The following is an 18972-nucleotide window of genomic DNA, read 5'->3' on the forward strand; positions in this document are numbered from 1 at the left end:
CCTGTAACTTGTCTTCCTTCTATCTCCTAGGGACACTCCACTTTCCCACATGTCTGACTGCTAACCTCTTCATTTTCCCATGAAAAGCAAAGGAGTCCAGTACAGAGTGGTAACATTTATTAGGAAGGAGAGATTCGATTTGATTTCCACATCACACACACAAGAAACAGACTGTGACTGTCGTTTCTAAAGGGAAAGAGGGCCTTGAATCCCCAGGGATAGGCAGATCTAGCTGGGTAAGGCAGGGAGCATGGGCTTAGGGTGGATAAGGCCAACTGCTCACCACCCCTCCAGTGAAATTCAGTGGATAAAATACTGCTGCCTATCGACTCCCACCCCCCACAAGCCAGCAGCCTAGTAAAAGGCTGTGTTCTCTAGGAGACACTTGGGCTATAGTGGGTGGTGGGAAGGGAGGAAGAATGTCTTGCTATCTCTTGCTGCTCCTCCGGGTCTCTTTGCCGTTACTGACAGGGTTGCTGGAGGGGCCAGGAGGGCCGGCAGCTGTGTGGTTGGGCTGGCTTCGGGTAATTCGGGTGCTGGGAGGGTGCGAGGGTGCGTGAGGAGGGTGCGGGCCACCACCAGGACCTGGTGGGGCACTCAGTCCATTCCCGTTCTGGGTCTCAGAGGCTAGTAGTGGGAGAAGGGGAAGAAACACAGGAATTAGAAAACTAAGGTAGGAGAGAGGTCCATCCCCAAGGCCTCCCTCTATGCCCTAGAGAGTAGCACAGTCTTCATCAAGCACAGCGGCACATTCAGGCCAGCTGGACCCGTTGTAAAGAGCAGGGGTTGTACAAATGGAGCCCTGAGAAGACTCAATCATTTGGGAAGTTGCTACGTGAATCCTAGTGTGATATTCTTCTCTTCCATTCACCTTTGTATCATGGAGGTCAGACCTAGCATTCGCTGTTTAGCTCTAGGCTTAAGGACCTCTGACAAAATGCCCCTTTGTCGAAAGTCTTTGTAAAACTGGAGAAGCATGGGAAGGGGAAGGACCCAAAGCTTCTGTGTTATGTAAGAAGCAGCTTTAAAAAAGGAAAGTGTGGTGGGTATCACGATGATACATACATCTTCATTTTGGAAAATAAAGATAGGGGGGCGCCTGGGTGGCTCAGTCGGTTAAGCGTCCGACTTCAGCTCAGGTCACGATCTTGCGGTCCGTGAGTTCGAGCCCCACGTCAGGCTCTGGGCTGATGGCTCAGAGCCTGGAGCCTGCCTCTGATTCTGTGTCTCCCTCTCTCTCTGCCCCTCCCCTGTTCATGCTTTCACTCTGTCTCAAAAATAAATAAAACGTTAAAAAAAATTAAAAATAAAAATAAAAACAATAAAAAAAAAAAGAAAATAAAGATAGGAATAGGAAAAAAAAATATTACGCACACCCTCAAAATGATAAGTAACATTTTGGTGTATATTTCACATGTTTGATTGGAGCCAGGTGTGTGAGATGATTTCCTTGAGCTCCTACAACTGTGCACATCACTACCCTTGCCCCTACCAGTGTGTCATCTGTAGGACCATCTCCTTCATAGACTACAAGCTCCTAAAGGCAGGTGCTGTGTTTTTATTCCTTGGCATTCCTCATCTATGTTTGTCAAATGAAGACAGAGGCCTGTGTCTCTTATACAGAGGGCACTATGAACCCTAAAAGGGGTAGAAGTCATAGGCTAGTGATTCTTAAACCACATATCTGCTTGGACCCAGGCTGTTCCACCAGACTAAGATATCTGTTGCCAGAATGGAAAAATAATGCCTTTTCCTCAATTCACAGAAAAAGTTAGGAGTACATAGGGAGTTAATGTTAAGTTCTTACGCCAGACATGCTTTTTATTAAGACTTTTGCACCTGTTAGCAGATAACAAAGTGAACAAACATCTGGCAAATGAGCATTAGGGCCAAACAGGCTTAAATGTACCTTATTTAAAATACTTTTTATAAGTTATAGTTATGGAGACCTGGGCATATGTAACAGTCATATTTTCCAGTGAAAATATGGATGCTGATTTTTATGGTGGAATTAAATGTTATTTCATGGTGTTTCCAAAAAAACCATGATCCCAGTGGTTCTGACACAAACAATTCTGAAAACCATGGTAACTAGGGATGTAGACACAGACTGAGCAAGGGTAGAAGCAGCCTGAAGCCTAGTGTCACAGGGAGAAACCTAAGACACAGATCAGAGGCAAGAGGAGTCGAACACCCAGGCAGTAGTAGGCTCAGCCGGGAGATTACCCAGAAGGAGAAAAAGACCAGTGAAACCCAGTTCCTAAAGAGAAGCCAGGGGACGAAGGAGGTGGTGTTGGTGGGTGATTCTAATCAAAAGCAAGAGACCAAAAAACAGGGTCTTGCAGTATATCAGATGGAAGAATCATAATCCTGAGGTCCACAGGCTAGAAGAAGGGTCTTTAGTTTCAAGAAGAGTGGTGACTCCCCAAAGGGAACTACTTGGTGCCCTAACTCTGTACAGTGTAGACTGCATGTTAAGTCATATACATCCATGTTAGAGCCATGTAATGAGTCAAAAGGACAAGGGGGAAAGGACAAGGACCTGCCAGAGAAGAAGCAGAGAGAAACAAGCTTGAATAAAGGAGTGCAATCTTGTTGGATAAACTGTTTTCATTTGTGTCCTTGAGTGGTAGTGGCAAAAGAGTACCAGAGCCCTATCAGTGACAGAAACAGGTCCCCAAATATTTTCCCCACAAGGACTTACAAAAGAACTGGGAGAATTAGGTGGAAGGGGATACATGGAAAGAAGACAAATTGGGAAAAAGGATGAGGGCAATGCATCTTTCCATGCTAGGGAGAGAACCAGCAGATGGAAGGGAAAGGTTTACCTGGAGAAACGGCAGGGGGTCCGGTGGTAGGCTGGGGAGCCGTAGGGCTGCTGTCGTTCTGGACCTGAAGGCACAAATTAAATACTCAGACCTTGTTCCCTACCATGCTTCTTGGCTGGACCTACCCTCTTTCCCCATATCAAGGCCATGGGACTCACCGTCTTATTGGGTGCCTGCTGGGCACTGTACTCTGGGTTTGGCTCACTGAAGTTAGGAACCTCAGAATAAACCATACAGAATCTGCAAAGGGAGAAATTAGTTGAAGCCTCAGACCCAGCCTCTGGAGGCCTGAGAAAGGTCTAGATACAAGACATGGACTATATACCCTTATGCTGGCTGGTGCTTCTGCATCCCAATCCCCAAAACACTTACTCTCCAATCTTTTGAAGATCACCCCCACGTCCAGTGTATAGTGTCAGACAACCTTTGAATACTGAAGCGTACCTGTGGGGGCACGAAAAGTAGGACTCAGAGTACTCAGAAGAGTTATAGGGACTGTTAACTCTAACCCCCTTGACTTACTAGCCTTGGATAGCCAGGAATAACCAGGAGTTACCCTTTGGTGAGCCGAATAATGTCTCCAGGCTGGATCAGGTTGCCCACGTCGTCCCACACAGAGATATTGATGCTGCCAGTTTTGTCGGCCACCTTGCAGGTCCGAACCTCGTGCCCGTCCTTTGTCTTGGTCACTCGGCCTGGAAGGAACAGACAAATGTTGGGGTGGAGGTGAAGGGAGGGTCAGAGGGATGAGATCTAGGTATGGGTGGGTGAGGGGGAGTGGAGGGACAGCACCATGGAGAGGGCACTGAATGGAAAGAGGCCTGAGTGGCGCTGGAGGCTTGGATCTGGCGAGTTCCATCTACTCTGCACTCGACTACAACTCTCCAGGCCAGGGTGTAGGAGATTCCGCGTAAGCAGCGTTTTGGGGTGCACCCTGACATCCCGGTAGCTAATTAACAGAGGAGGTGGTGCTCTTCCCCTCCTGCCCCCTCCCCAACCCTGAGAACCCCCGCGCAGGGGTCCCACCATCCCAGAATAGCCACCTGTCTCCAGCACAATGAAGATGAGGTTCAGATTCTTGAGCCCAGGCTTGATATCTTTAACGAAGGTCTCCGTCGTCATGCTGCCTGAGCCTCCGCACTACACTAGAAGGGGGAAAGGGGAATGATGGCTCAAGTCTTGGAGTCTTTGCCCTTATGCTCCATTTCCCAAGGCCTACCTACCACACTAGGCTGGGGTCAGGCAGCCGCAAATCCTCTAATTCTTCTAAAAGGTTATAAACCAACTTCCCCAGGAGCCTCCAACTTCAAGATCAGAATTTCAGGGTCTCTGTATAGGCTGCTTCGGGACTGGAAGGCCCCGTCCCGGGATGCTCTTTCAGTCTCAAGCCCAGAAGTCGGGGAGCCGACGGAGACGGGGTGGGGGTGGGGGCGGGTAGGGAAACTGGTGCAGACCCAAGGAATGGAATCTTACTCGCCAAACCTTCCCGAACCCTCATCCGGACAACTCAGGACTCGGTCCATCCCCTCCCCCACCCACAGCCCACCACCCACCACCCACCCAGCCCGCAGGCCGGACAGTGCACGCAGCAGAGCCGCCCGCAGGGGGAGCCACAGGCCCCGCTGCCGCCGGATGCAGCGCGGTGGAACGCGGGAGTACGGACATTCTCGGAAGTTTCCGGCTGGCCGCCTCGGACCAATCAGCACTGTCCCGGCGCGCCCCGCGCCCGCCGCTGGACCCCGCCCAGCCAACCGGGATCCAAGATTCACGCGCCGCAAAAGGGGCGGATTTTAGGTATTAAAGGAGCCTGGTAGGTGGTTGGCTTGGCCAGGAGAAAGATTGACCACCAGGAGGCGCCTCGAGTCCCACTTTTCCTTTCCTTTACTGGGAGGATGTACCTAGGCTCTGAAATTTTCTCTTTAAGACATGACACTGGAGAAAGGACCAGAGGTTTTGGAACACAGTGGTCAAAAGTCTGAAACAGGCTCCGCAGTTGTTTTCTCGATAATTCTTAAATATGTAATTGCATTTTGCAGACAAGAAAACGTAAGTTATATAAAAGGCAGTGCTTAGCACACAGGTACTTTCTTTTCCCACTGCTATAATCCTTATCTCTATTCCTGATTTGGGGTCCTCATTTTTTTTTAATTTTTTTTAAAGTTTATTTATTTTTGAGACAGAGAGAGACAGAGCATGAACGGGGGAGGGTCAGAGAGAGGGAGACACAGAATCTGAAACAGGCTCCAGGCTCTGAGCTGTCAGCATAGAGCCCGACGCGGGGCTCGAACTCACAGACTGTGAGATCATGAGCTGAGCCGAAGTCGGCCGCTTAACCCACTGAGCCACCCAGGCGCCCCTGGGGTCCTCATTTTTAATGCACGGCCCAGCGCGGTCAGGGTTTTGGAAAAAGTGGCCTTCACACCAGAGGCAGACACCCTTTTTGAAAGAATGGAACCCGGGGCACAGAGAACAGCATTTGCATTAGTCTCTCTCAGAGTCTGAAAGACACCTCTTCCTAATGTACTTACCTCACTAGATCCCAGGGTCTGGCCCGCCTCCTCTCCCAGACCCCAGAGGATTTAACAGAGGAGGCCCAAACCTTTAGTTCCCCTTGGGATTTGTTAGAAAATCAACAAAAGGTTCTAGTTCTGTAATGTTGTGTATAAACCAATTACATATGTACAAAGCACTACCATTTGTTTAGCGAATATCCATAACAAATAGTGTTTAATATCAGATTAGCTTAAGAGGTCATGTAGTTGTAATGCTTTGGTTTAATTAATCCCTTACCTTCTAGAGAGCTTTAGGCTCCGCCTTGATTTTCCTCGGATCCCAGGTTCTCTCCTGCCCACACCCCTCAACTACGGTGTCGTATCCCAAGGAAATCAAGGCACAACCTAGGAAGAGGGACATTTTATCTCCCTTCCCTGCCCTTAGGTGCTTCAGGGAACTCTATGAGTGTCCGGAGAGCCAACGTAGACACAACAGGAGTGCGGCGAGGAGAGGTAGGGAACCCGTTGGGCACGCTAGATTAAAGCTTTGCGGTTAGACACTCCAATTCTCCACCCCGTGGTCGCCGTATCCACTCCCGTGACTATAAGTCATAGGTTCGGGAAGCTCCGGGATGCTGACCACCACTCTGGTAACGGGAGATGGCAGGTCACACTGCAGGCCAGCCTCCTCGCAACGATCTCGCACCTCGTGGCATCAACTTTAGGAGATGGGACACGTACACCTCTCCAAAGCGTAGCCTCTGCCTCCCGGGAGCTAGCCTCCGGCTCCGCCCCCAACACTCATGCTGGGAAGAACATAGAGTTCTCCCTCCCAGATGGCTATATAGTCCTCGTTGGGATCATAAAGATTTCCGGTGTAGAGAGGAGGCCCGGCTAACCTTCCTCCCTCCTCGTTGGTCGCTCTTGGCGTCTAGTCTAGGTCCGAGTTAAACAGAGAGGCGGAGTTTGGTGACGAGATTCCGCCGGGTTGCGTAGCAGTGGTAGGCGGGGCAAGGGATCCGTCTCACAAGGCGACGAGTGGTTGGAACCTTTCCTCTCCTTCCCCTTCCCCTTCCCCTCCCAGGAAAGGCTGGGACCCGGCACCCGAGCTATTCCGTGGCCGCTGCGGCCTCAGCTTCAGCTGGGCCGGGGTACGGAGAGTCCAGACCGCTTCCAGGGCGGTGCGTACTGCGCCTGCGCCGGCTCCCACCTAAAAGAGGGTGTGGGAGGGGAGGGGGCGATGTCCCACCGGGATTGGGGCACGGGTTCGAGATATTGGAGGTCAGGAGAAGGGTTAGGAGTAAAGATGAAAAATGGAACAAGGGAACAGGGATAGGGAGGAGTCGGGAGGTGAGAAAGGGGCGCTGGAGGGTGGGTTGCGGGGGAGGTCCATTGGAGTAGGGTAGCCTTAAGTGCGGGAGGGGGTCTGGGCTGGCTGGAGGACAGGAAAGAAGGGACCTGGGGTTGCAACGTGGTATTTAAATGGGCAGTGTTGACGGGTTGAGAGGGGAGGAAGGGAATATTCTGGGGGCCAGCCTGGGCAGGGGTGGCGGAACCTGAACCCCCGCCCTCGAAGCGCCATAGCTTGGCTCCTCTCCCGTGCCTTGTCTTTGGCAGCCTTGTCTTCCTTCTCCATTCCTTCCCCCCCCCCTCCCCCCCTCCGTGAAGGAATCTCACATTCCTTACATCCCTTCCTTGGGTTTGCAGCCAGGCCCTTTATGCAGACTTCACTCACCGGAAAGCCTTCCCCAACCCAGAACTCTGTGAAATTGGGGAGTGGGAAGGAGGGGGCTGGAGAAGGAGCAGAAAACTAAGAGAGGTGAGAGTGTTTTGCTTGAGGGACTGACATCTTCCCCATTCACAAACTGACTTCATTCCACCTAACAACAAGTGTGGCTATTAAGGAGCCACTGTTCATGGGGGATGGGCTGTGATAGTGACAGTCTAATCACTTCCTATACAGGTGGTTTTAGAGTCTGACAATAGGACAAGAAACTGATAGTGTTGCTGGCTGATAGTTTCCCTCCAGATAGGAATGGGGTAGACTAGTATTAGGGAATCTGAGTGATATGATAGTGGTACTACCCTGTGTGTCCAGCCGACTCTGTGGCTGGGCCTGGTTCCTAGTAATTAAAAAGGAACCAAGCTTCTTTCAAGCATTCCCTCACCTGCCTTCAGTACTCTTAAATTTATTTTGCATTTTATTACTACAAAACCTTACCTGAGACATAGCTGTATTCAGTATGTTTTCACATTTATTATGTCTCTGATTGTTCTAGTACAACATATTAGGTAGATAAGGCAGGTATCTTCCCTACTTGTCGGGTGAAGACATTAAAAACTATAGAAAGGATACTTGGCTTGTTTAAAGTCATACAGTTGGCAGAGCTGGGACCACAACCCGTCTCCTGACTCCTGGTCCTCCTCTCAGTTGAAAAATCCTGTTTTGTTCTGGCTAAGGGAGCATCAGAGTAAGATTGTTTTTTTCCCAAGAGTGGGTAACAGTTTGCTTTCTGAGTCTGGAGCTTGTCAGTAGAAGACTGAGTATAGCCAACAGCAGTGGTTCGTGGAAGCATTTCGTGGAGTACAGGTGCATATGTCAGGCTGTTGGGAGATAGGGTGTTGTCAAAATGGAAGCAGCATTATATTCTCCTTTGTGTTATGGATGAGGGAGAAACAACTCCCACCCCCAACCCCTCAAATAGAAAGTGGGTCTGGCATTGCACATTTATCGCTCTGTTAGTTTAAAAATGCCACGCTAAAACGTGTTGTGGCTGATGAGTATAGTGAACTAATCAGTGTGTGTGCCAGGCTCAGAAGATGAAATAATCTCAGTTTTATGTATAAAAATTATCATCATCCTATTCCTTTGTTATGCAGCCCTTAATCTATTGATAGCCATGTGATGTTGACAAGAGGAGTTGGAATAGTTGCTATGCTCCTGTGTAGTATTGAGTAGATCTCTCAGCACCCTTCATCTGAAGCCTTGTCCCTCTTGGTTCCATTCTTTTAGTAATGAGAGTCTAGTCTGCCTATTCATACTGCTACCTCTAGTATTCCCAGTTGCCCAGTCTGGAATAATTTCCTGTTTCACCGTCTCTTCATTAAAAAAAGAAAAAAAAATTTTTAGTGTTTATTTATTTTTGAGAGAGAGAGAGAGACAGAGTGTGGGCAAGGGAGGGGCAGAGAGAGAGGGAGACACAGAATCCAAAGCAGGCTCCAGGCTCTGAGCTGTCAGCACAGAGCCTGATATGGGGCTCAAACCCATGAACCTCGAGATCATAACCTGAGCCGTTGGACACTTAACCCACTGAGCCACCCAAGCGCCCCCCTGTGGCCCCCCCCCCACCTTTTTAATAAAGCCTGATACCCTCAGGAATATTTTCTGACTTGGGAAGTAGAATCACACCTGTATGAACATTCTTGAGTATCTTCTTATGAAATAGTATTTTCCAGTTGGAGGGTGGGATTAGAATTCTTTTTACATGAATTCAGTAATTTATGTGAAAGCATTTGGGAAACATTTAAGCATCATACTGTGCATATAAGGTATCATTGATCTGTGCGTTGTATAGCCACAGATCTGGAATCATTGACATTATTTGTGGTTGTGTACACCGAGTAAGAGAATCTTTCTGTCTCAAACAGTGCTTCTTCATATTTATTCTTGTCCCTTTCTCTGCCTCTCTCAGCTCTGTTTGAATCTCTTGGACTGTGTGTGTGTGTGATTTCTTAGCCAGTAACCTCCATCCTTAGAAGTTAGTGCTGTGTCCTCAGCTCTGAAACCTGTAGGCCTTAATGGAATTGTCTCCTCCTCCTCCTCAACCAACTGCCAGATCCAATCTGTCTAGTCTCACTGCCAAGTGGAGGTAGTTCCCCTGACTCACCTTTTTCTTCCTTGTTCCTATTAATAGAGTGCTCCTGATTGTGACATCACATCCATCCCCTTGGCGATGGAGCTTGTCACTAGGAAGGAAGACTCAGTCGGAGAATAGCCAACAAGATGGGTTACTGGGAGCGTCTCCTGAGTGGCACTGAGTGGAGGCATCAGGGGGTTGGAGCCTTGTGAACAGGGAGCCTACCCCCCAACACTTGGAAGGTAAAGAGCCTTGATTCAGAATCCCATTCCAGAATTCAGGTCTCTTCTCATCCTATCTGAGTTCCTTCTGCTTTTGAAAACCTGATTCTTGAAATTCTTCTGCATAAAGCTTTCTGTGATTAATCCACATCAGTCTGTTCTGTGCCTATTTATATCTTACAGTAACCTTTACTTGGAAAACTGCTTAGTAAATTTTATGTTTTTTTAATGTGTTTTATATCTTGCATATACTCACTCATTGGACTCAAGCCTACACCTTAGTTTGAGGACAAGGATTGTGTTTTCTGTATCTTTTACATGCCTCTTTTGGCAAGGGGGCTGTGTATAGAGAATGAAGATGAGATTTGGGGCAACCACACAGAGTGCTTGGTGCTGGTGACTAAGTGGAAGGTCTTTGCTGCCCTTTGAGGCCTAGTAGGCTTCCCTTCAAGTGTTAAGTACATTCTTGAATTGTGTGCCCTCTGGATTCTTTTGTAAATTGAACCAATTAAAATATGCTAAAGGAATTTTAATTTTGAAATCCTTTGTGGTGGGGTGCATGGCTCACTCAGTCAGTAGACCATGTGACTCTTGATCTCAGGGGACTCTTGATTGTGGGATCATGAGTTCAAGCCCCCTGTTGGGCATAGAGCTTACTAAAAAAATAAATAAATAAATAAACCAACCAACCCACCTACCCTCACTGTGGTAAATCTAGTATGGATCACAGCATTCTAGAATTAAACAGAACCTTTGGGACAATGTAGCCCATCCCCTCATCTCACAAGTGAGGAAATTTAGTTCCTCAGAAGTAATTTCTCTAAGAGGAGGAGTGACTTCAGTCTAAGGACTCTGCTGCTTAAAGAAAAAAATACCACTTCCTTTCACTTAAAAAGTCGAGAAAGTTGAGGTGTCTGGGTGGGCTCAGTCGGTTAAATGTATGACTTTGGCTTAGGTCATGATGTCACGGTTGGTGGGTTCAAGTCCTGTATTTGGCTCTTTGCTGTCAGCGTGGAGTCCACTTCATATCCTCTGTCTCCCCCTCTTTGTGCTCCTCCCATGTATGCGCTTTCTCTCTCTTTCTCAAAAATAAACAAACATTAAAAAAAAAAAAGGCGGGGCACTTGGGTGACTCATTCTGTTAAGTATCCTTAACCGTCTTCGGCTCAGGTCATGATCTCTCGGTTCACGAGTTTGAGCGGTTCACGAGTTTGAGCCCTGTTTCCAGCTTTGTGCTAACCGCTCAGAGCTTGGAGCGGCTTCGGATTCTGTGTCTCTCTTTCTGCCCCTCCCCCACTTGTGCTCTGTCTCTTTCTCTCTCTTTCTCCCTCTGAGAAATAAATAAACATTAGAAATTTTTTAAAAAAGGGGCTGGGTGCACCTGGGTGGCTCAGTTGCTTTTAGCAGTCTGACTCCGATTTCGGCTCAGGTCATGATCTCATCGTTCATGAGTTCGAGCCCCACATTGGGCTCTGTGCTGACAGTGTGGAGCCTGCTTGGGATATTCTCTCTCTCTCTCTCTCTCTCTTTCTCTTTCTGCTCCTCCCCTGGTCACATACTCTCTCTCTCTCAAATAAACTTAAAAAAAAAAAAGTCAAGAGAGTTGCCTAAAAAGAGGAAGGTCAGTTAGTCATAAGGCACCTTGTATAATGTAATTACCCCTAATTTATTTTTTTCAATATTTTTTTCTTTTTTTAAATGTGTATTTTTGAGAGCAAGAGAGAGAGAGACAGAGAGACAGAGCAGGAGTGGGGGAGCAGCAGAGAGAGAGAGACACAGAATCCTACATAGGAAACACAGGCTCCAGGCTCTCAGCTGTCAGCACAGAGCCTGACTCAGGGCTCAAACCCACGAAGCATGAGATCATGACCTGAGCCAAAGTTGGTTGCTCAACTGACTGAGCCACCCAGACGCCCCTACCTCCTAATTTAGATATTTTTGTTTTATATGCTGAAACTCAGAATCATGTAATTTGTAGAGCACCTTAGAATTTATGTAGTCCAAGATGCTTCATTTCTTGTGGAGTATGGAAACTGAGGCCCAGAGAGGTTAAGTAATTTGCCCAAGGTCACACATTTGGTCCGTTGTGGAGCTAGAGCTGGGTCTCAGGTTTCTGTATTCCCAACTCCGTTTCCTTTTTTTCCATTCACCAAGAGACAGGAAGATTTGTAATGAAATGTGAGACCCTTCACCAGTTAATTTTATTCACTAGATTGAAATTCCTAGACATTACCTGTTTCTTTACACTGGAGCAGGTTATGGGGCCCTCTAGCCATGTGTCTGGTGGTTTGTAGTAATTGGGGCTAGAGAATCCTCAGCCTCTGCACATCTGTTGTAGTCAGGGCAAGGAGAAGGGAGAATTGATAGAAGTGAGTCTACGATACGTATACCTGGCCTTTACCTTTATGCTTTTGCCAAGGATTGGTAACAGCATGTCCTTTTTACTCTAAAATATGAATTATAGTTAGAGTGGCTTCTCTGATATTTATCTTTGTGTGTGTGGGTGCTCACATGCGTCTGACAAAAAGAGACAGTGTGCATGATTTGCACATCTGTTCATGGGTTCAAGAAACCCTGAATAAAGGAGGCTAAATGTTCAGGTTCCTTTAGGAACAATCTGTTTTGAATTCCTAGCTCTTTCCAGAGGTAGACCAGAGGAAACAACTGCAACAGCAGGTTAAAAGGTTATAGAAAGGGATAGGAGAAAGCTCTTGCATTTTTATAATACTGACCAGAACTATATAGAGAGACCCCAGTGTAACAGTAAGGAGATAAAGTAACATAACATTGAGTTCTGGCCTACAGAAAAGAAGGCTGGGAATGCAGTCTTTAGGATGTTCAAATTAGGGAGGTTGGCCAAACTCCTATAGCCTGAAGGGACAGACACCTCAGTGCTACTTTAGTTCCGCTCCCCAGTTGAGTGAAACCTTCCAAGGCCTTTTTTTGTTCTACAACTCAAGGGAAATATCCAGGAAACTGTGCTTCCGGTGGCTATGGTCACTGGCTGTGACTCTTGAGGTCCCTGTGGTTTCAGTTTTATTAAGGTTTCTGCCTCCAGGGCAGTGAGCAGTTGAGTTCTTGTGGGGCATTCCCCTTGGAATGATAGTCTGCCCCTATGACAGCCTCATAGCCATGTTCAGAGTCCCAGAGAGTAGAAAGAATAATCAAGGAGCCTAGCCCATCAGCTTGATTATCTGCTTGAGGGCAGGGCAAGGAGCTGGCTTCCAAAGTTGTATATGATGTTTGTTTCCTACAGATGACAAATAGCGAATACCCTACTCAGATGAGAAATCTAAATTTCCCCTTAATTCTTGAGGCTGCACCCCTGAAAGAATGCAATTGTGTAAGAGTGGGTAAAACAGGGGAATCTCTGAGCACATAGAGGGACTTTTGATTTAGAAAGAACAGTGGCCAGCATCTCCCTAGAGCTTTGTAAACCCTGACTTTTTGGTGGTAAACTTGTAGCTCCTAACCCTGACTCATGGCTTCCCATGCGCTCTGGCCATCCTTTGCTAACAGAGGCAAGTTCTGTTCTGTTTATTTTGGGATGGGAGATCTCCTGAGACCCCATTAAGATAAGTTGCAGAATTTGTATTCCTCCTTGAGACAATGTTGTTAGCATTGATTTAAAATGAAAGTGCAGGGGTGCCTGGGTGGCTTAGTTGGTTTAAGTGACTTCAGCTCTGGTCATGATCTCACGGTTCATGGGTTCGAGCCCCATGTCAGGCTCTGTGCTGACAGTTCAGAGCCTGGAGCCCGCTTCAGATTCTTTCTCTCCCCTTCTCTCTGTCCATTTCCTGCTCAACACACTCTCTCTCTCTCAGAAATAAATAAATGTTAAGAAGAGTTAAAAAAAAAAAAAAGATAAAACGAAAGCACAACTAGGTATTTATTCAGAGGATACAAAATGCTGATTCGAATGGGTACATGCACCTCAATGTTTATAGCAGCACTATCAACAATAGCCAAATTATGGAAAAAGCCCAAATGTCCATCACCTGATGAATGGATAAAGATGTGGTATATATATACAATGGAATATTAATCGGCGATCAAAAAGAGATGAAATCTTGGGATGCCTGGGTGGTTCAGTCAGTTAAATGTCCAACTTTGGCTCAGGTCATGATCTCATAGTCATGGGATTGAGCCCCACTTTGGGCACTTCTTTGATGGTGTGGAGCCCGCTTGGGATTCTCTCTCTCTCCCCTTCTCTCTCTGCCCCTCCCCTGCTTCTGTTTTCTTTCTCTCTCAAAATAAATAAATAAACTTAAAGGGGTGCCTAGGTGGCTCAGTTGGTTAAGCCTCCAACTTTGGCTCTGGTCATGATCTCCCAGTTTGTGGGTTCGAGCCCTGCATTGGGCTCTGTGCTGACAGCTCAGAGCCTAGAGCCTGCTTTGGATTCTGTGTCTCCCTCTCTCTCTGTTCCTCCACTGCTTCCTCTCTCTCTCTCTCTAAAAAATAAGTAAACATTAAAAAAAATTTAAAAAAAGGAAAAAAACAATGAAATCTTGCCATTGGCAACAGCGTGGATGGAGCTAGAATATATAATACTAAGCGAAATAAGTCAGTCAGAGAAAGATAAATATCGTATGATTTCACTCATGTGGACTTTAAGAAACAAAACAGATGAAAAAAGAGGAAAGGAAGGAAGAATAAGATAAAAACAGGAAGGCAAACCATAAGAGACCCTTAAATTCAGAGAACAAACTGAGGGTTGCTGGAGGGGTGTTGGGTGGGGGGATGGGCATTAAGGAGGGCGCTTGTTAGTGTGAGCACTGGGTGCTGTGTGTAAGTGATGAATCACTAAATTCTCCTGAAGCCATTACACTATATGTTAACTAACTTGGATTTAAATAAAAGAAAGAAAGAAAGAAAGAAAGAAAGAAAGAAAGAAAGAAAGAAAGAAAGAAAGAAAGAAAAAGGGAGGGAAGGAGGAAGGAAGGAAGGAAGAAAGAAATAAAGAAAAAGAAAGAAAGAAAGAAAGAAAGAAAGAAAGAAAGAAAGAAAGAAAGAAAGAGGAAGGAAAAAAGAAAAAAAAGAAAGAAAGGAAAGAAAGAAAAGAGAAAGTGCAAGAGAGAAAGTGCAGGGGCGCCTAGGTGGCTCAGTCAGTTAAGCGTCTGACTCCTGATTTTGTCTGATTCCTGATTTCGGCTCAGGTCATGATCTCACAGCTGTGAGAATGAGCCCCAAGAGCCCACACTGGGCTCCACACTGGGCCCAGAGCCTACTTGAGATTCTCTCTCTCTTCCCCCTGCCCCTCCCCCTTATGCATATGCACTCTCTTACAAAATAACTAAAAAAATAAAATAAAAACAAAAGTAAAATCTTAGCATCTAGATTTTTTTAAAACTTTTTATTTATTTTGAGAAAGAGGAAGTGAGAGAGAGAGCATGAGTGGACGAGGAGCCCAGAGAGAAAATCCCAAGCAGGCTCCACACCGTCAGTGCAGAGCCAGACATGGGGCTCGAACTCACAAACTGAAATCATGACCTAAGCCAAAATCAAGAGTCAGAGGCTCAACTGACCCGACCACCCAGGCACTCCTCTTAGTATTTAAATTTTTTAATGTATACAATAGGGGCGCTTAGGTAGCTTAGTCAGTTAAGTGTCTGACTTTGGCTCAGGTCATGATCTTGTGGTTCTTGAGTTCCAGCTTCCGAATAAGGTTCTCTACTGTCAGTTCAGAGCCTGCTTCTCTCAAAAATAAACGTTAAAGGAGCCTGGGTGGCTCAGTTGGTTAAGCAGCCAACCTTTGATTTTAGCTCAGGTCATGATCTCATGGTTTGTGAATTCGAGCCCCACTTCAAGCTCTGCACTGATAATGAGGAACCTGCTTGGGATTCTCTCTCTCTCTCTGCCTCTCCCTTGCTCAAGCACTCACGTGCACGTACTGTCTCTCACATAAATAAACTTAAAATAAGTGTTTAAAAAATATGTACAGGGGCACTTGGGTGGCTCAGTCAGTTAAGCCTCTGACTTCAGCTCAGGTCATGATCTTGCACTCTGTGACTTCGAGCCCCATGTCGGGCTCTGTGCTGACAGCTCAGAGCCTGGAGCCTGCTTCAGATTCTGTCTCCTCTCTCTGCCCCTCTGCCTCTTATGCTCTGTCTCTCTCTGTCTCTCTCTCTCTCAAAAAAAAATAAACACAAAAAATTTTTTAAAATGTGTACAATACACATAATTAAGTTTTATTTTTTAAAGATTTTTAAGTCCTTTCTGAGCCAGGTCTCCCTAATTTTATTTTTTAAATTGTTTTTTATATAAATGGGACCAGGACACCTGGGTGGCTCAGTCATTGAGCATCTGACTGTTGATTTCAGCTCAGGTCATGATCGCAGGGTTATAGGATCTAGCCCCATGTTGGGCTTCTCACTAAGCGTGGAGCCTGCTTGAGATTCTGTCTCTCTCTCCTTCTGCCCCTCTCTCCCATGCTCTCTCTCTCAAATTAAAAAAAAAAGGGACCATACTATTCATAAAACATACATTTTGCAACTTGAATTTTTCAAATTGGGAGGCAGCTTAGCAGTGGTTAAAAGCTTGGCTCTGGAGCCAGTCTGCCTGGATTTGAATCTGGCTCCACCACTTGTTAGCTGTATGATTTTGGACAAGCTTTTTAACCTTTGTGCATCTGTTACTCATCTATAAAATGTGGATAATGACAGTCCCGACCTCATAGAGTAACTCATAGAGTTGTAGGAATTGGATGAGTTAATATTCAAGAAATGCTTAGAATAATGCCTAGTGGGGAGACTGGGTGGCTCAGTCAAGCTTCCAACTTCGGCTCAAATAATGATCTCACAGTTTGTGAGTTCAAGCCCCAGCCTACTACTTTGGATCCTCTGGCCCCCGCCCACTGGCCTGCTCTCTCTCTCAAAAATAAACATTTATTTAACAGAATTTTTTTTTTAATAGAATTTTTGTTAATGTTTACTTATTTCTTAGAGAGCCCACATGAGTGGGGGGAGGAGCAGATAGAGAGGAAGACACAGAATCCGAAGTAAGCTCTACATGGTCAGCACAAAGCCTGACTTGGGGCTTGAACTCACTAACAGTGAGATCATGACCTGAGCTGAGGTTGGATGCTCAACCGATTGAGCCACCCAGGTGCCCCCTTAAAAATAAAATTCTTAAAAAAAAAAAAATAGTGGGGCGCCTGGATAGCTCAGTTGAGTGTCCCACTCTTGGTTTTGGCTGGAGTTGTGATCTCTTGGTTTGTGGGTTTGAACCCCGCCTTAGGCTGTGCGCTGGCAATGCAGAGCCTGCTTGGGATTCTGTCTCTCTCTCTCTGTCCCTCTGTCGCGTGGGTGCACTCTCTCTCTCTCTCTCTCAAAATAAATAAACTTTTCTGGGGTGCCTGGGTGGCTCAATCGGTTAAGCATTCGACTTCAGCTCAGGTCATGATCTCGCGGTTCACAAGTTCGAGCCCTGCGTCGGGCTCTGTGCTGACAGCTCAGAGCCTAGAGCCTGTTCAGATTCTGTGTCTGTCTCTCTCTGCCCCTCCCCTGCTCGTGTGTGCTCTCTCTCTCTCAAAAATAAATAAAACGTTACAAAAATAAATAAACTTTTTAAAAAAGTACTAAAAGTAGTACACTTAGAGACAGCTTCTCTGTATCCTCCTAGAAGCTCTCCAGTATAAATGCATACACACATAATATACTTTTTAACAAAAACGGTACTATATCATATATAATAAGCATAAATATGTCATTTTGTCGTATAAATATATAATAAGATATAAGACAAGATATATACAAAGTATATTTAAGTAATTTAAATAAATTATTAATAAGAAACAAATATATCTAAGTCATATTAATGTCTCCTGGTATTGCATTTTTTAAAATCTCTTTCTTTTTAATGTTTGTTTATTTTCGAGAGAGAGACTGAGTGCAAGCAGGGGAGGGGCAGAGAGGGGGGAGATAGAGAATCGGAAGCAGGCTCCAGGCTCTGAGCTGTCAGCGTGGAGCCCGACACGGGGCTTGAACCCACAAACTGTGAGATCATGACCTGAGCCAAAGTCTGTCGCTTAACTGAATGAGCCACCCAGGCACCCCTCCTGGTATTGCATTTTATAGATGTAAGGAATTCTGGATATTTGTGGTGTTCTTGATTTTTTTGCTGTTATGAACAACACTGAAACAACCTAGTACATTGTTTTTGCACCCTTCTAATTATTTCCTTAGGCTAAGTTCCTAGAAGTAGGATTGCTAGATAAAGGGTATATACTTTTTGGGGATATTTACTGTGTTTTTGTTGTTGTTCTCTTTAAAACATTTTTATTAGTGAAGTATAGTTGACATATAATGTTATATTATTTTCAGATATATAACAGTGATTTGACAGTTCTGTACACTCATTGCTTACCACCATAAGTGCAGTCCCCATGCAACATTATTACAATATTGTTGACTATATTCCCTGTGCTATCCTTCTATCCCCATGACTTGTTTTATAATTGGAAGTTTGTACCTCTTAATCTCCTTCACCTGTTTTACCCATCACCCCCACTTACTGCTTCTTTTGTTGTGATTCAATTTGATCAACTTTTTCTTGCGAGAGTACCTTTTTTCCAGACCTTATTATAGTATAGACATGTTATGTGTGTATGTTATGTTATTAAGACATGTATAGTATATGACTAATTTAGTGAATGTTTTGGACATATTTGTTTTAACCTTAACACTTTTCTTTCACAATTTAGGATAATTATAGATTTATTTCTTTATTTGAATATTGGATTCACACGGAGAGAAAATCTTTTATTTTTTTAATTTTTTTTTTTTTAACGTTTATTTATTTTTGAGACAGAGAGTGACAGAGCATGAACGGGGGAGGGTCAGAGAGAGGGAGACACAGAATCCGAAACAGGCTCCAGGCTCTGAGCTTTCAGCACAGAGCCCGACGCGGGGCTCGAACTCACAGACCGTGAGATCATGACCTGAGCCGAAGTCGGCCACCCAACTGACTGAGCCACCCAGGCACCCCTGTTTTTTTTTCTCTTAACGGTGTATCTTTTTTTTTTTTTTTTCAACGTTTTTTTATTTATTTTGGGACAGAGAGAGACAGAGCATGAATGGGGGAGGGGCAGAGAGAGAGGGAGACACAGAATTGGAAACAGGCTCCAGGCTCCGAGCCATCAGCCCAGAGCCTGACGCGGGGCTCGAACTCACGGACCGCGAGATCGTGACCTGGCTGAAGTCGGACGCTTAACCGACTGCGCCACCCAGGCGCCCCTAACGGTGTATCTTGGCAGTTGTTTCATACCTGGTGCTTTTTATTTTTTTATTTTTTATTATTTAAAAAGTTTTTTTAATGTTTATTTTTGAGAGAGAGAGAGACAGAGTGCAAGTGGGGAAGGGGCCTAGAGAGAGAGGGAGACACAGAAACTGAAGCAAGCTCCAGGCTCTGAGCCGTCTGCACAGAGTCCAATGCAGGGCTCGAACTCATGAGCTGTGAGATCATGACCTGAGTCGAAGTCAGACATTTAACCGACTGAGCCACCCAGGTGCCCCTTTTAAATTTTTTTTAGAGACAGTGATCAAGCAAGTGGGGTTGAGGGACAAGCAGAGAGAGA

General features: G+C 45.7%; 1 protein-coding gene across 4 annotated transcripts; it reads right to left on the reverse strand.

The window, feature by feature from the left end:
- Nucleotides 1-102: 102 nt before the first annotated feature.
- Nucleotides 103-6099, reverse strand: NABP2 (nucleic acid binding protein 2). 4 transcript variants are annotated; one of them, XM_053895630.1, is made up of 7 exons: nucleotides 5619-6099; nucleotides 3872-3973; nucleotides 3385-3523; nucleotides 3201-3272; nucleotides 2987-3068; nucleotides 2829-2892; nucleotides 103-627 (listed from the first exon to the last, which is right to left on the reverse strand). In XM_053895630.1, the coding sequence occupies exons 2-7, from the start codon at nucleotides 3948-3950 to the stop codon at nucleotides 428-430; spliced, it is 636 nt and encodes a 211-aa protein (XP_053751605.1). In that variant the 5' UTR covers nucleotides 3951-3973; nucleotides 5619-6099; the 3' UTR covers nucleotides 103-427. The 4 variants fall into 4 exon arrangements, with proteins under 4 accessions (XP_053751605.1, XP_053751606.1, XP_019310307.1 ...); XM_053895631.1 differs by lacking the exon at nucleotides 5619-6099 and adding an exon at nucleotides 4389-4506; XM_019454762.2 differs by lacking the exon at nucleotides 5619-6099 and adding an exon at nucleotides 4302-4382.
- Nucleotides 6100-18972: the final 12873 nt, after the last annotated feature.

The sequence above is a fragment of the Panthera pardus genome, unplaced genomic scaffold (genome assembly GCF_024362965.1).
Source record: "Panthera pardus isolate Hobbes unplaced genomic scaffold, ASM2436296v1 HiC_scaffold_6, whole genome shotgun sequence".
NCBI classification, from domain to species: Eukaryota; Metazoa; Chordata; class Mammalia; order Carnivora; family Felidae; genus Panthera; species Panthera pardus.